This window comes from Macaca thibetana, chromosome 12, assembly GCF_024542745.1.
Source record: "Macaca thibetana thibetana isolate TM-01 chromosome 12, ASM2454274v1, whole genome shotgun sequence".
In the NCBI taxonomy this organism is placed as follows: Eukaryota; Metazoa; Chordata; class Mammalia; order Primates; family Cercopithecidae; genus Macaca; species Macaca thibetana.
In genome coordinates, this window is record NC_065589.1 from 52,582,162 (window position 1) to 52,597,392 (window position 15,231).

A 15,231-nucleotide genomic window follows, 5' to 3' on the forward strand; every position below is an offset into this window, starting at 1 on the left:
TTAATTATGCTTGTCCATATTAACATTCTTTATAGTAGATTATGTTACTACCTGAAGATGATTGTTTAATAATAACGCAGTTAAGAAACAGTGACTATCAGAGTGCTTGGGACACCATAAATATAAGGCACAGAAGGGTTAAAAGAAAGAAGATAACATACCACACTAACTAGAGGAAAGTGGTATAACTTTTTAAATATCACATGACGTACATTTTATGACAAAAACTTTTATTTGAGGTAGGACATACCATAATTGCAGAATGGTTAGATAGTACCTTTAAATTTTAATGTCCTATGAGTCTGTTTCTGTTGTGTCTTTAGCTGTGGTCTTTTCTCATATGTCTGATTATTTCTGAGTTATTTTTGAGTATTTAAAATGCAGATATTTTTGAGTCCTAGGATGATATTCTCTCTCCAAAGAAGATGGACCTTTGTTTCTGGTAGGTGTTCAGGCTAAAGGCACTAGCAGTCCCAGATCATCTCAGTCTAGTCAGGACTTCAGAGAATTTGAAGTTGGACTTAATTCTAGGTCATCCTAGAATGATGTCTTGAATCTAGGCTATCCTAGTTCCTGAGGTGTAGCCCTTAGGGGCCAAACTTGGCAAGCCCTAGATTTCCGTTTTTGCTTCTTTAGAAGATAAGGCTTAGCTCAATCTGTTTCAAACTTTATTCAGCTTTTTACCATTTTAAGATCACTGATTATTGAGCGCAGTCAATACTTTATAATCGATCAACTGCAGAAAGATACTTGTAAGTACTTGTCGAAAAGCCTTGGTTTATAACTAAATATGAAGCAGAATTACTTAATGAATTCCATAGTGAACAATATGGCACTAGTACTAAAACGGAGAAACTATACGAACAAACCTTTGCCTATCTGAAATAACTCTCCTGGTATGATATTTTCAAACATTTTTAAATGACTAATCTTGGCAGGGTGCGGTGACTCACGCCTGTAATCCCAGCCCTTTGGGAGGCCGAGGTGGGTGGATAACCTGAGGTCAGGTGTTCGAGATCAGCCTGGCCAACATGGTGAAACTCCGTCTCTATTAAAAATACAAAAATTAGCAGGGCACGGTTACATGCGCCTGTAATCCCAGCTACTTGGGAGGCTGAGGCAGGAGAATCGCTTGAACCCAGGACACAGAGGTTGCAGTGAGCCGAGGTCACACCACTGTGCTCCAGCCTGGGTGACAGATGGAGATTCTGTCTCCAAAAATACGAAACAAAACAACAACAAAGTCATGAGATTTATAGATGCTGTCTTCACCTCACTCTCCCCATCACCCCAGCCTCACCTAAAACATTCATACACTGTGGACAGAATTGGTCTTCTAAAAATTAAAAATAAAAATAATAAAAATAGAAATGACTAATCTTGGCCAGGTGCAGTTTCTCATGCCTGTAATCCCAGCACTTTGGGAGGCTGAGGCAGTTGGGTCACCTGAGGTCAGGAGTTTGAGACCAGCCTGGCCAACATGGCGAAACCCTGTCTCTACTAAAAATAAACAAATTAGCCTGGTGTCGTGGTGGGCGCCTGTAATCCCAGCTACTTGGAAGGCTGAGGCAGGAGAATTGCTTGAACACAGGAGGCGGAGGTTGCGGTGAGCCGATATTGCGCCACTGCTCTGCAGCCTGGGCAACAAAGCAAGACTCTGTCTCAAAAAGATAAATTAATTAAAAATAAAATAAAAATGACTCATTTTGTGACCAGGTGCGGTGACTCATGGCTGTAATCCCAGCTTTGGGATGCCGAGGCAGGTGCATCACCTGAGGCCTGGAGTTGGAGACCAGCCTGTCCAACATGGTGAAATCCCATCTCTACTAAAAATACCAAAATTAGCTGGGTGTGGCAGCGCACATCTGTAGTCCCAGCTGCTCTGGAGGTGAGGCAGGAGAATCACTTGAGCGCAGGAGACTGAGGTTGCAGTGAGTAAAGATCGTGCCACTGCACTGCAGCCTGGACGACAGGGTGAGACTTTGGCTCAAAATAAATAAGTAAATAAAAATGACTAATCTTGTAAACAAGTGGAAAACTCTAAAAGGGGAGATAGGTAAAACCACAATCATAAGAAAGAAAAGATTCAAACATATTTCTTTCAGTAACAGATGAAACAAAGACATACTGAGTACATATATTTTCGTGCACATATTTTATATGCACATATGTGATTTGAATGAACATTGTTTAATAAGCTTGACCTAATGAACATGCACTCAGTAACTACAGAATTCACATTCCATTTCACGTGTGTATGAAACACTTGCCAAAATAGGCCATGGAATTCGTCTTAATATATTTTAAAGGATTAGTTTTACAGAATATATTATCTGTCCCCAGTGGAATTAAGGTTGCAATCTGTAATAGAAAGATAACAGGGAAATCCCAAATGTTTGGAACGTGAGCAGTAACCTTATATGACATCACAATGAAATGATCAAAATACAAAAAAAAAAAAAAAAAAAAAAAGAAATTTAAAATCAATAAACAGTAAATATCAAAGCTGAAAATTATTTTTATAGACCATTAAAACTGATAAATCCTTAGTGATAAGTTGTTAAAGACAAAGGTAAAAGCAGAGTGTGTTACAAATCTAGAAATGAAAAATAGCACATCCCTATAAAACCCATAGCCATAAAAAAGATTACGAGAGGATGTTATGTACAACTTTATGCTCATATATTTCAAAATTTTGATGAAATGGTCAAATTTTTATATAATCCGTAACTGTTAATGAAAGTAAATCTTTAAAAACCTTTTCACAAAGAAAATTTCAATCCCAGGGGTTAGGGAGGGATTACTTAAATAATACACTAAATGTACCGTAAGCAAAGTGAACAAACTGTAATGTGTTAAGAATGAGAACTTCTGTTCATTCCAAGCCATCCTTGAAAGAGTGAAAAGGCAAGCCACAGACTGAAAGCATATTTGGTACATATCTGATAAGGGAATCATGTCTAGAATATATGAATTTCTACCAATTCAAAAATCCAGTTAAAAAAAAAAGAGCAAAAGATTAGAACAGACTTTTCACAGCAAAAGGTTAGACATTTCACAAAGATACCCAGATAGCTAATAAACCTGAAAAAGCTCTCAACTGCATTAATCATCAAGGATATGCAAATTAAAACTGCAGTGAAATACTAACATATAGTCATTAGAATGCCTAAAATGTGAAGGACATCTTGAAGCGTTGGTGAGGATGTAGAACAGCAAACTTGTATACAGCTAGTGGAGTAGAAATTGGTACTACCACTTAGGAAATTTTGATATATTTTAAAGTTGAATGAATCAATAGGTTTTTTTGTTTTTTTGTTTTTGTTTTTTGTTTTTTTTTTTTTTGAGATGGAGTCTTGCTCTGTCCTCCAGGCTGGAGTGCAGTGGTGCAATCTCAACTCATTGCAACCTCCACCTCCCAGGTTCAAGCGATTCTCCTGCCTCAGCCTCCTGAGTAGCTAGGATTATAGGCACATGACACCATGCCCAGCTAATTTTTGTAGTTTTAGTAGAGACAGGGTTTCACCATGTTGGCCAGGCTGATCTTGAACTCCTGATCTCAGGTGACCTGCCCACCTCGGCCTCCGAAAGTGCTGGGATTACAGGCGTGACGTGAGCCACCATGCCTGGCTGATTAATAACTCTTTGACCTGACACTTTTACTTATATCTGACCAAAATGTGTGCACTTATGCACCAAAACATATGCAGAATGGCCACTGAATTGTTATTTTCAGTAGCCAAAATGGAGACAACACAAGTAGCCATTCATATTAGAATGGATTAACAAATTGTTTATTCATACAAAGGGATGCTATGCAATGAAAAAGAACAAATTACTGCTATATGCGAGAACATAAAAATCTCACAAACATAATGTTGACTGAAAGAAGTCAGATAGTAATATATATTCTGTGATTCTGTTTACATCTAGCTAAGCCAGAAAAAGCTCTAATCCTTTGTTAGAGGTCAAGATAGTAGCTACTTGAAGGATGGAGGGTGTAGTGACTGACAGGGTGCATAATGCAGTTTCTGATAGTTTTTATCTGAGTTTTGGTTACATGGGTGTGTTCATTTGGGGCCAACTCATTGAAACTATATGCTTGCGAACTTACTATTTGTTACTGTTTGTGTACCTTTAAGTGGATATTATACATCAAGAAAGTTAAAAAAAAAAAAAAAAAAGGAAAGCCCATGTGGCTTACTGGAGAGAAAGTGGGGAATGGTAGACTATAAAATCAGAAAGGTAGAAAGGGACCAGATCATATGGGACCATATCAGTCATGATAATATTTTAGTGTGATGGGAAGTCACTGGAGACTTTTGGGCAGGAGAAGGACATGAGATGTTTTACATTTGAATAAGCGTGCTTTGACTGGTATGGAGATGATAGATTGTGGCAAGAGTAGAAGCAAGATACACTAGCCCGGGCAAGAAAGGATAAAGGCTTCAAGTAGGGTTGTAATGGTGTGGGTGGTGAAAAGTGGCCCAGTCCAGGATATATTTTGAAGTTAGAGCTCTCAGGATAGTTCATAGATTACATTGTGGGGTAGGAAGGAAAGAAGGTAATGCTGAGATGTTTGACCTGAGCGGCTTGGTAAATTGTGGTGCTATTTACTGAGATGAAGACAGAGGGAGGAGCACACTTAAGCAGAAATCAAGAGATTTACTTTTGATGTGTGAAGGTTGAGATACTTATTAGACATTCAAGATGAGATGTTAAATAGCTGAGTAGAGAAATCAGGGATGGGGAAATAATTTATTAGTGTTTTAGGTGGTGCTTAAAATCCTAGGGCTGGAAGGGATCTCCTAGGGAATGAATGTAGACAGGACAGAGTTCAGTGGGGTAGAGTGAAGTGGAGTAGAAAGATGGCATCTAATTATTGTGGCAGATCAACACTTTGATATCAGGGAGAAATGAAAGAGCAAACTAATGAGTTAGATTTCAAAATAGGAATGTATGGTGTCTCAAAATCCAGTAAAGCATTTCATAAAGTAGGAATGAGCAACTGTCATATTACTGAGCTGTTTAGCTAGTGGTCAGCTTGATGAAAAATGAGATTTGACTACTGGGTTTGGTAGGTTTGGGGGAGAGTATTTGGGGAGAGTAGGAATTGGAATAAAGTATTGTATTTGGAGAATGAATCTGTATAAAAATTAGCTAATACAATAAAACTTGAAGACTTTGGAGCCTTTTTAATCTAGCAAAGGAGTATCAGCTAAGATTAATGGTCAAATAAACTGTAAAATCAAATTTCAGAAGTTAAGGGGGACTGCTTACAAGTAACCTATAATAGATTCTTTGATGTAAGATAGAAAAATTAGTTATGAATCTGCCATTAGGGTTTTACATTTGAAATGGTTCAGCGTATTCCTAGTATCTTCAAGTGAAGTGGCTTGACTATTCTGAACCTTCATCTTTATTGAAAGGCTTTAAAATTGGCTCTTAATGATACTTTTGTCCGTGGTCTCTTATTCTGATAGTTTTTCATTAATAACTTTTTACTCAAATCCTGATGTCTTTTCTTTAATTCACTATTATCAGCCAATGCTGAAACAAAACATACTATGTAATACAAGATAACGAATGGAATCAATGGATCAATTACTCTGCATGGATCTGTAGTTTCTATGTGAAGTAATATGGGGCTTTTAAGTTTCTTTTTCCATAGAGTTCAGGAGGTGGAGAGGGCCCTCTGTAGAGAATTTGGTCTGTTAGGTTGTTCTTTTGTAAAGGAGTTAAGATTCCAGAAGATGTGATGGGAATGGCTAGTCAGGGACACCAGTGTTAGGAGGTTGTGTTGGGAGGGAAAGCACAGGACAGTATTTCAGTGAATATATGCTGGGGGCCCAAATACTTATGTTGTGTGTTGCTGACGACAGGATCTAGGTCTAGTTCTAACTGAAAATGTGGTGAAGAGACATTTTAATTTGGAAAGAACAGAGACTCACTCAAAAAGATCCTCAAAAGAGAATGGGGCAGTTATTAGACAAGTTCAGGGACCATAAGCATTGCTTATGTTCCTGAAAATTGGACTGCAGGTGTGGGCTTAAGGCAAATTTAAGTTGTGTGTTTATTTTTCTATCTCTGCTTCTTTTTATGTGTTTGTTTTGTCTTCTGTCTTGTACAGACTACAGCATTCTCAGGGTTTTTTTTTTTTTTTTTTTTTTTTTTTTTGTCTCTACCGCATACAATAACAGCTTTTACTTGGCTATCATGTCATCTTTAACTCAAATGTCAGATGACCTTTAAGCTTCACTGCCTGTCATCAGCTGACAACTGCGCACTGTGTTTTAGTTTAAGTACCTAGGAGTAAGAACCTTGTCTAATTCACCCGTGCCCCTTTGCGCCCCAGGCCTCTGAATTCTGGTTAGTCTCCATTGGCTGCCCTTGGGTCCATTGCCCATCCCTAGTTCAGCCCTTCCTGGGGAAAGGAAAAAAAAGTCTCTGGGAAGAGCAGATTCCCTTAGAGAAAAACAGTGATTGAGCAGGCAGTGGCCTTCTCTAGTATGTCTTCTTACCTTAGAGGTTTTATGATTAATTGAAATTGTAAAAGCTTAAAATTTTGGAGGAATGGCATGAAGCCTCCATGGCTAGTGGAATGAGTGCGGGAAGAGTGATGGGAGATAAAGTCAAAGAGTTAGGCTAGGCCAGGTGTTGTAGAGCCTTGCAGGCCATGGAATAGAGTGTGACTTTTATATATGTATAGTTGTATATATTATTATATATAAAATATGTATCAGATAAGTATATACATTTGTTCAAATATAAGAAATACATATGGAAAAAAATCTGTGGGTTACTTACCAAATTGATAATAGCTATGTGTCTCTGTGGAGGAAGAGAATGACCAGACTAGGATGGGTGTGTGGTCAGACTTCATGTGTAAATGTTTAATAAAGGGGAATATAGTCATGTGCTGTTCGTGGAATTCAAAGTTAATTGAAGGAGGTGGGGACAACCTATCCCTGAAGCAAGTTCCTGTGGAGTATAAAGATAATTTACTTGCTTCGTACTTTGTAATGTAATGTTTGTAAGTTTGTGAATTGTTTGCTTTTTAACAATATTTTTAATCCCCCCCTTTCTTTTTTTGCCTTTTTTCTCTAGGGAGTTGGTCTCTCAGTCCATGGGCAATTTCGAGTGGCTACAGAAAAGTGTCTTTTTGCTATGCCAGAAACAGCAATAGGTAACAACCAGAATTTTTTTAATAATTACTTTTAGCATCATCTTCTTTTGATACATTTCAGAGTTTACTGTTGTTGAAGGAATTGAGGAATCTTGTGTGAGATACAAGGAAAGGATTTTAAAAAAGAAATTAAAGAGGAAAATAATTAGAAGTCAGTATCAGCTCAATAATTGTATCTGAAAACACAAAACTGAGAACATTAAAGGAGACAACACACTATAAATAAAACATTAACACTATAGATAAGATATCATTAAGGGAATATATTTTTGCCTTTAGATCTGTGCAGTTTTGAGTTCTGATCAAAACTCTCATATGACACTTTTGAGTTAATTTTTGTATATGGTGAGGGGTATGGATCATCTGTATAAGTCAAAGTTTATTTCGTATATGGAAATACAATCATTCCAGTACCAACTGTTGAAAGAGTATTGTTTTGCCACCGAATTGTCTGTGTAGCTTTGTTACAGTTGTCTGTAGATGTCAATCATGGTTGTTGTCTTGGTTAGTGTTGCTTTATAGTAAGTCTTAAAATCAGGTGGTGATAATGTTCCACCTTTGTTCTTTGTATCTCACCAAGTTGCTTTGGCTGTATAGGTTCTTTATATTTCCATATGTATTTTAGAGTTACTTGTCAATTTCAACAAAAAAGCCTGCAGGTGAATTTAGAGAGAATTGACATCTTAACACTATCGAGTCTTTTCAGACCTGTGGTCAAGATATATTTCTCCATTTATGTAAGTGGTCTTTAATTTCTCTGAGCATGGATTTTTAGTTTTCAGTTTATAGGTCTTATCTTTTGTCATATTTATCCATAAGTATTTCATATTAATGATATTTTTGAAAAAGCTTTCAGTTCTAATTGTTATTTACCAGTCTGTGGAAATACAGTTGATTTTTGTATTTACCTTTATCATGCAGACTTATTAAACTCACTTATTAGTTTTAGTTGCTTTAGAATTAAATAGAATTCGATTCTACTGTACTGGAATTCCTAAAGAGACAGTTATGTCATTTACAAGTAACAGCAGTTTTGCTTTTTCCTTTCTAATCTGGATACCTTTTATTTCTTTCTCTTACCCTATTGCGTAGAATAGAACTTCCAATATAGTGTTGAATATAAGTGGTGAGAGTGGACATCTTTTCCTTGTTCCTGATTTTAGGGGAAAGCATTTAATCTTTTACCAATTAAGTTAGATATTAAGGTATATGTTTTTCATTTAAGATCAGGAACAAGACAGTGATTCCTGCTCTCATTGTTTCTATTCAATACTGTATTGAAAGTCCTTGCCAGAGCAATTAGGGAAGAGAAGGAAATAAAAAGGATCCAAACAGGAAAAGCAGAGGTGAAACTGTCACTGCTGATGACATGCTCTTATATATATATATATGTAGAAAACTCTAACAGCTCCAACAAAAAACTGTTTGAACTAATAAGTAAATACAGTAAAGCTGTAGGATATAAAATCAACACATAAAAATCAGCATTTCTATACACTAACAGCAAACTATTTGAAAAATAAGAAAACAATTTCATTTACAAAAACATCAAAAATAATAACATACTTAGAAATAAATGTAACCAAGGAGGTAAAATCTGTATGGCAAAACCCCATCTCTACAAAAATAACAAAAAGTAGTTGGGCGTGGTGACGTGCGCCTGTGGTCCCAGCTGCTCAGGAGGTGGAGGTAAAAGGATGGTTTGAGCCCTGGAAGCAGAGGCTGCAGTGAGCTGAGATCACACCACTACACTGTAGCCTGGGCAATACAGCCAGACCATGTCAGACACATACACACACACAGACACATACACACACACAGACACACACACACACACACACACGTCTGTATACTGAAAACTACAAAACTGATGAAAAAAATTGAAGACTCAAATAAATAAAAAGATGTATTCCATGTTCATGGATTGGAAGAATATTTTAAAAATGTTCATACTACCGAAAGTAATCTACAGATTTAATGTAATCCGTATCAAAATCCCAATGTCAGTCTTCAAAAAAATAGAAAAAACAATTCTAAAATTCATATGGAACCAAAAAAGACTGCAGATAACTAAGGTAATCTTGAGCAAAAAGAACAAAGCTAGAGACTTTGTACTGACTTCAAACACTATTGCAAAGCTTTAGTGATCAAAATAGCATAGTACTGGAATAAAGATGGATACATAGACCACTGGAAAAGAATAGCAAGCTCAGAGACAAATCCATATATTTGCAGTCAAGTGATTTTTAAGAAAGATGCGAAAAATACATAATGGTGAAAGGACAGTTTCTTCAATAAATGATGTCAGAAAAACTGGATATCCATGTGCAGAAAAATGAAATTAGACCCATACCTCATATTATATTTAATAAAAAACTGAAATGGATTAAAGATGTAGTCATACAACCTGAAACTGCAAAATCACTAGAAGAAAACATATAGGAAAATGATATGACATTAATCTGGGCAGTAATTTTTTTGCTTTGACCCCCAAAACTCAGGCAACAAAAACAAAAATACACAATTTCCTTTGAATCCATCCAACATCCAGTCTACACTGATGCAAGGGGTGGCTCCCAAGGCCTGTGCACAGACAAGTAGAATTACATCATGTAAAATGCTTCTAGAAGCACAGCAAAGAAAACAGTTAGCAGAGTGAAGAGGCAACGTCTTCCAATCTCTGCTTGTTGCCTAGTTCCCAAGTCACTTCTACATTTTCAGTTATCTTTATAGCAATGCCCTACTTCTCTGGTACCAGTTTTCTGTATTAGTCCATTCTCACATTGCTATAGAGAGCTACCTGAGACTGGGTAATTTATAAAGAAAAGAGGTTTAATTGGCTCACAGTTCCACAGGCTGTACAGGAAGCATGACTGGGGAGGTCTGCAGAAACTTATAGTCATGACTAAAGATGAAGGGGAAGCAAGTGCATCTTCACGTGGCTGGCAGGAGAGTGAAGGGGGAAGTATTGCACACTTTAAAACAACCAGATATCATGAGAACTCACTATTATGAGAACAACGGGGGGACATCTGCCCCCATGACCCAATCACCTTCCACCAGGCCCCTCATCCAACACTGGGGATTACATTTCAACATGAGATTTGAGTGGGGACGCAGAGCCAAACCATATCAGGGCCTTTCAAGGAATTTGTCAATTTGTTAGCATAAAGTTGTTCGTAATTGCTTTTTTGTATATATCCCCTGAAGTTCACGTGTTGGAAACTTAATTCCCAACTCAGCAGTGTTGAGAGTTGGGACCACTAAGAGGTGAGTGGGTCATGAGGGCTCTTCCAGTTTTTGCAGGTTGGTTCCCAATACAGGGATAACTTCAGCCCCCTTTCCTCCTGCTCTCTTGTCCTATCTCACCCTTGCCTTTTGCCATGGGATGATGCACCAAGAAGGCCCTCGTGTGATGTTGACACCATGATATCGGACTTCCTAGCCTCCAGAACTGTGACAAATAATTTTTTTTTTCTAAATTACCCCAGTCTGTGGTATTCTGTCATAGCAACACAAAATGGACTAAGACAATAATATTCCCTTATTATCTTTTTAATATCTGTAGACTGTAGAGATTTCTGGCTCTCATTCTTGATATTGGTCATTGTGTCTTCTCTTTTTCTCCCTGATCAATCTAGTTAGAGGTTTATTAATTTTATTGATCTGAAACAGATTTTTGTTTTCATTTATTTTTTATTTTGCTGATTTCTGTTCCAGTATTCATTCCTCCTTTTTTTCTGCTTATTTTAGATCTTGTTTGCTCTTCTTTCATTTCCTCAGGTGAAACCTGAGTTCACTTGTATGAGATGTGGGTATGGAATTTGATTCTACTCTGGTTTTTAATTTCAGTAATTTAAAGATGTTACTACACTGTCTTCTCATTTAATTTCCTACAAAAAGTCTTTTCTCTTCTTTATTTTTGTTCCTGTGTCTTTTTATTTTCTCTTGCTGCTCTTAAGATTTTCTCTTGATCACATGTTTCAGGCCATTTGGTTATGATGTGCTTTGGTGTTCTTTGTATTTCTAATGCTTATGGTTGTTGAGCTACTTAGGTTTATAATTTCTGTCAAATTTGGAAAAATTTTTGCCATTATTTCTGCAAATATTTTTCTTCCACCCATTCCCTTTTCAGGAATTCTGGTCATACTTCTGTAAGGCTCACTTATGCTTTGTTCATTAAAAAAATTTTTTTTCTCTCTTTCATTTTAGATAGTTTCTGTTCCTATGTCCTTAAGTTCATTAATCTTTTCTTCTACAAGATCTAATCTGCCCTTAATCTCATCCAGGTATTTTTCAGCTTATACATTCATTTCAGTTTTCATCTCTAGAAGTATGATTTGGTTTTGTTTTTTTTTTTTTTTTTTTTTTGAGAGACGGAGTCTCGCTCTGTCACCCAGGCTGGAGTGCAGTGGCTGGATCTCAGCTCACTGCAAGCTCCGCCTCCTGGGTTTATGCCATTCTCCTGCCTCAGCCTCCTGAGTAGCTGGGACTACAGGCGCCCGCCACCACGCCCGGCTAGATTTTTGTATTATTTAGTAGAGACGGGGTTTCACCGTGTTAGCCAGGATGGTCTCGATCTCCTGACCTCGTGATCCGCCCGTCTCGGCCTCCCAAAGTGCTGGGATTACAGGCTTGAGCCACTGCGCCCGGCTGGTTCTTTTTTTAAAAAGAAAAATCTTCTGTGTCTCTATTTAACTTCTTGGATATAGAGGTTATGTTTGTGATAACTGTGTTAATGTTTTTTTCTGCTAGTTTTTATATTTATGTCAGTTCTCTTTTTTTAAATCACCTCTTTATGGTTAGTATTTTCCTGCATCTTTAGATAGCTCATAATTTTTTATCGAATTATAGATATTGTAAACTTTGTTGGGTGCTGGATATTTTTGTATTCTTTTAAGTATTTTTGAGATTTCTTCTGAGATGAATTTAAATTCCTGGGAAACATCTTAATGTTTTCAAGTGTTATAAGATTTATTATTAATATTTTTTTGCAGGATTGGAGCAATGCTCCAACTAGGGCTAATTATTTCCCACTACTGAGGCAAGATCTTTCTTTGTGTTCTGTGCAGTGCCCCATGACATCAATCATGAGTTTTTCTAGTCCAGGTGGTGGGGAACATGCTGTTTTTAGTCCTGTCATGGGTTCCCAGTACTGTTCTCTGTAATCATTTTCTGTATTTCTTTCCTTAGTCTCATGTAGTGGTATGGTTAGGTGTTGTGTCCTCCCCCAAATCTCATCTTGAATTGTAATCCCCGTAATCCCTACGTGTCCAGGGAGAGATGTGGTAGGAGGTGATTGGATCGTGGAGGCAGTTTCTCCTTTGATGTTCTCATGGTAGTGAGTTCTGACGAGAGCTGATGGTTTTATAAGGGACTCTTCTCCCTTTGCTCCTCACTCTTTTCACTCCTGCTGCCATGTGAGAAGATCCAAGCTTGCTTTGCCTTCTGCTATGATTGTAAGTTTCCTGAGGCCTCCTTAGCCATGTGGAACTATGAGTCGATTAAACCTCTTTCCTTTACAAATTACCCAGTCTTGAGCAGTGTGAAAACTGACTGATCATGTAGTTTCTTCACACACACACACACACACACACACACACACACACACACACAGTCCTTTCCTAAGCTAAGTACTTAAAAGAGACACCCTGCAGATCTCCAGGGCTTTCTCTCTGCAGCTCTCTCCGCTCTGGTACTCTGTTCTGGGAATTCTAGCTCTCTTGATTTCCCTAGACTCTTAGCTTCATCTTCTCAAATGAGGGACTATACTGGGCCTGGGAACTCACTCAAGGCATGAGGTTGGAGCTGTTCTAGGATTTACCTTGTTTGTTTTCTGATATTCAGAGACCACTTTTCTTTATTGCTTGATGTTCAGTGTGTTGAAAACACTATTGATCCATATATTGTGTTTGTTTCTATAGTTGTTTCAGGTAGGGGGATAAGTCTGGTTCCTGTTACTCTATCATGTCCAAAGTGTAAGTCTCCCAGATAGCTACTTTAAATTGGATGATTAAATATGCTCTCAGTGGAGTTGTCCTTTAAGCTGAGATTTGAATGACAAGAGTCAGCTGCATGAAGAACTGAGAGAAGAATATTGTGTCATTGAGAAAAGTTAGCTCAAGACCCTTAGGTAAGAATGAACTTGGCCTGTTAAAGGAACAAAATGGAGGCAATCTGTGTCTGAATCGAGGGCAGGAGTGATGTGACATGCTCTCAAAAGGGTACATGGGGGCCTCTGGTGAGGAGTTAAGATTTAAACCTAAATATGGGAATTTGTGGAAGAGTATAAAACAGGCAATGACATAATCTAGTTTGTATTTTAGTACCATGATTCTGGCTGCTTTGAGGATAATGGATTGTAGGGGTTGCAGAGTAGAAGCAGTGAGATTGGATAATAGGTTATTACATTAGTCTAGAGCTATATTGTCCAATACTGTATAGCCACTAGCCACAAGTGGCTTTTAAAATTTTAATATACATTAATTAAATTTAAAGAAAAATTCAGTTCCTCAGTCACACCAGCCATATTCCAGGTGTTTAATAGCTACATATGGCTAGTGACTATCTTATTGGACAGCAGAAATTATAGATTTCATCATTGTAGAAAGTTCTGTTGGACAGCACAGTCTGGAGAGATTTTGGCTTTGGAGTAGTGTGGAGGTATAGAGTTGAATACAGTGAATAGATTTGAAACATGTTTTGGGCTTAACTGACTTGTTGGTATAATGAATCAGGAGTAACTCCAGGGTATTTAGCTTGTGCTACTTGATGGATGAGGCTGATTAGGGAAGGAGCAGGGTAGTTGGAGGTTTGTGAATTAATAGTTGTACTTTTGCCACGTTAAATGTGAGATACTTATTATCCATGTGGTTCTGTTTAGGTGGCAGATTTAAGAGTTCGGTATTCAAGGGAAAAGGCATGACTGATTTCGTAGTATATTATGCTTCTAGGGCTGCATAACAAAATACCACAAACTTGGTGGCTTAAACTGCTGAAATTTTTTTTCTCACAGTTCTAGAGACTAAAAGGCTGAGATCAAGGTATCAGCAGATGGTTCTCTTGAGCCCTCTCTCCATGGCTTATAAACCGCTGCCTTCTTGCTCTGTCCTCATATGGCCTTTTCTCTGTTCACATGCATCCCTGGTATTTCTTCCTCCTCTTATAAGGACACCAGTCCTGTTGGATTAGGACCCCACCCTTATGACCTCACTTAACCTTAATTACCTCTTCAAAGGCCCTGCTTCCATATACAGTTACATCAGGGTTAGGGCTTCAACATAGGACTTTTCGAAAGGACACAGTGCAGTCCATAGCAGGGAGTAATCAGCATACAGATGCTATCTAAAGTCATAGGAGTTAAGGGAAATGTGTATGTAGGAAAGAGGAGATAGCCTAATATGGAGCTTAGGCGCAGTGAGCAAGAGGTCAAGCAGAGGAGGTAGCGTCAGTGAGGGAGACTGAAAAGAAGCAGAATTGGGGAATGGGGGAAAAAAGAGAGAATGTGGTACCCTGGAAGAGAAGAACGTGTTGTCAGGATGGAGCATTTTTCCACTTGGGCAGCATGCTGCTAAGGCTCTGGGGCAGGAAAGAGTGTAGAATGTTAGGGAACTGAAAGAAGACCAGAGTGGCTGGAGTATAGGGAGTGAGTAGTAAGGGATGTAGTGGAAGAAGTGGTAAGGGGCCTTGAAGACTTTGATAAAGGTGTTTGTTTTAATCCAGAAGAAATAGGCAGCCATGGGAGGGTTTTAAGCAGTGGAATGCAAGATTTGTGTTTTAAAAAGATCAAATTTGGCTATTGTGTGGAGAACAGTTTGGAGGGGAAATCAATAAGACGTGATCACTGATGGGGATTAAGGGGATGGTGTGAGAAGGTGTCAAGGCTGGATGATTGCATCCTTTATTGAGGTAGGTGATGCTGGAGGAAGATTGTGGGAATGGCATGGGGAGGTTATGAGTTTATCTTGAGACCTAGCTAGTTTGAGGTACTAAGAGATATTTCTGTTTACAGGAGCATGATGCTTTTTCTTTTAAGTCTAGAACCT

The 15,231-nt window shown here is 38.0% G+C and overlaps 1 protein-coding gene across 3 annotated transcripts in view; it reads left to right on the plus strand.

The window, feature by feature from the left end:
• Positions 1–15,231, plus strand: part of HIBCH (3-hydroxyisobutyryl-CoA hydrolase) — a 118,264-nt gene that overhangs the window by 52,298 nt on the left and 50,735 nt on the right. For all 3 annotated transcript variants that reach the window (XM_050751919.1, XM_050751918.1, XM_050751917.1), the window contains one exon: positions 7,108–7,186. In XM_050751919.1, coding sequence (XP_050607876.1) covers positions 7,108–7,186 — 79 coding nt within the window. The remainder of the gene's footprint in view (positions 1–7,107; positions 7,187–15,231) is intronic.